General features: G+C 42.2%; 1 protein-coding gene across 1 annotated transcript in view; it reads left to right on the top strand.

The window, feature by feature from the left end:
* Positions 1-6: 6 nt before the first annotated feature.
* The window catches only part of RNF130 (ring finger protein 130), a gene marked incomplete at its 5' end in the record, with an annotated part of 41832 nt that continues 39967 nt past the window's right edge, over positions 7-1871 (top strand). Inside the window, one exon of the mRNA XM_010080841.1 lies at positions 7-202. Within this exon, the coding sequence (XP_010079143.1) occupies positions 7-202 (196 nt within the window). The remainder of the gene's footprint in view (positions 203-1871) is intronic.

Genomic DNA, 1871 nt, shown 5'->3' with positions numbered 1-1871 from the left:
CTGCTGGGGCACTGCTGGGTCCGGCCGGCCGGCGCCGACAACGCCAGCCAGGCGTACTACACCGCCCTCATCAACGTGACCGTGCTGAGCCCCGAGCGGGGCGGCCCTACGCTGCTCAGGATCGACCGCGGCCGCTACGGGCAGGATTCCCCCAAGGTGGAGGTCAAGGGCCTGCTGGTGGCTCCCGTCCCCATCAACGGAGGTAACGCTGCCTTCCCAGCCCTTGGCGGCTTGCTGGCGGGGGGCTTGGCTGCTTCGCAGGGTGGTTGGGCTTTGTCTGAGCTTGGTAGACTTTCCTAGAGAGCTGGGACAAAAGAGGAGGAAGAACTTGTCCAGAGGAAAATAATAATAATTTTTTTAAAAATCCATCGTCTGAGAGCACTGGCTTTAATAATGGCTCTGCCAAGCAATGTGTTTTCCAGCACGGATCCCAGTAGGCTGGTCATGTTGAGCGATGAAGGTATTATTTCTAAACTAATTACAGAGAGTCAGTAGCGATAGTTAACAGTATTGGTTACAGCCCTCCTGTGAATCTTGGAACAGCTGCACAGCTGTCTTGCTGTGATAGATATGCATCTGGATGGCTTTTGCAGCTGCATGAAGACGTGATTGTTCAGTGTACATTTCTTACAAATGCTGTTTAAGCTGTCCATCAAGACTTGGAAGGACTGAAGCCATGAAGCTGTTACTCTGTTGGCCATCCAAAATGCACTTGTTTGAAGTACTGAACACCCTGTAGTGCTTCCAAATAAGTTTTCTTTTAATTGGGTGAAGCTGTTGTCCATCAGTTGTTTTTCTGACAAATGTTGGGTTTTATGGAGAACGCTAATTTAAATAAGTGGGAGTATTATCTTGGTTTTTGCTTGAATTGAAACCAATCGCTTCAGTCACAATTATGTGGGTTTAGTGGCATCTTATTTTGAAAACCTTTCTTGACATTATCTAAACTGCCCTCTTTAAGAAATGGGTCACTTGATGGATCACAGTGGTCCCAGCCTGTCTCCTGGACAGTAAACCTCTGAATAATGCATTAAGTGGAATAATGTAGTCAGTTAAAACTAGACTCTTAAGTGGTGAATATTAAGAGTTTTTTTAAAAGAATTGATAATGCAAAACTACTGTATTATTAAAAGCTTTTGAGAATTTACCAAATCTTAAGATCAGGAGAATACTTCGATGCTTTTTCAGAAGAAAATGCATCCTACTAGGCAGCCTGCTGTAAGCTTCTAGTAGGTATGAAGCAGACTATGCATCAGCATATGCTTGCCAGTTTAATTGAAGCTTGGTTTTGTTACCTTTACCGAGTGTTAGCTGGAATATATTAATATAGCATATTTTTGTGTGGAAAGGTGAGGAAGCAGAAATTGTTGAGCAAATCTGTTGTAAAATGATTTTAATTTGTACTTCAAATTCTACCTTCATCATGCTCTGAGAGTCAGCTGTCATCAAATGTGCTCAGTTTGTCTTTCTTCTGCTTCCTGGTATTCCTCACTTACACACACACCCCCCAACTGCCGTATGAAATCAGGAGGCTGTCCTGGAAGTGTGAGACACGTAAACCCTGTTATTGCAAGTAGTATTTTTAGGATTTTTTTTAATGTATGCAAAGTATCAAAAAGCTTGATTTTTTTTTTTCTTGGTAGCTGCATTATTTGTCAATAAAAACTTGATTTTAATTACTTTTTAACCTGTTTCTGTAACTTCTGCTTTCCTTTGCTGTGTTATTCACTAAACTGTGATTAAAATGCTGAGGGAGGCTGACAGCATTTTCACTGGAAGCTAATAATGAGAGAAGAGCCAAGTAAAACCCTGAGCAGTCCATAAACAGCTTTTTTTATACCTTACTGATAAGTATTATGGTGAATAACTTC

The sequence above is a fragment of the Pterocles gutturalis genome, unplaced genomic scaffold (genome assembly GCF_000699245.1).
Source record: "Pterocles gutturalis isolate BGI_N339 unplaced genomic scaffold, ASM69924v1 scaffold43504, whole genome shotgun sequence".
Taxonomy (NCBI): domain Eukaryota; kingdom Metazoa; phylum Chordata; class Aves; order Pterocliformes; family Pteroclidae; genus Pterocles; species Pterocles gutturalis.
Note: the sequence above shows the minus strand (reverse complement) of the source record. Positions and strands in the feature narration are given on the sequence as shown.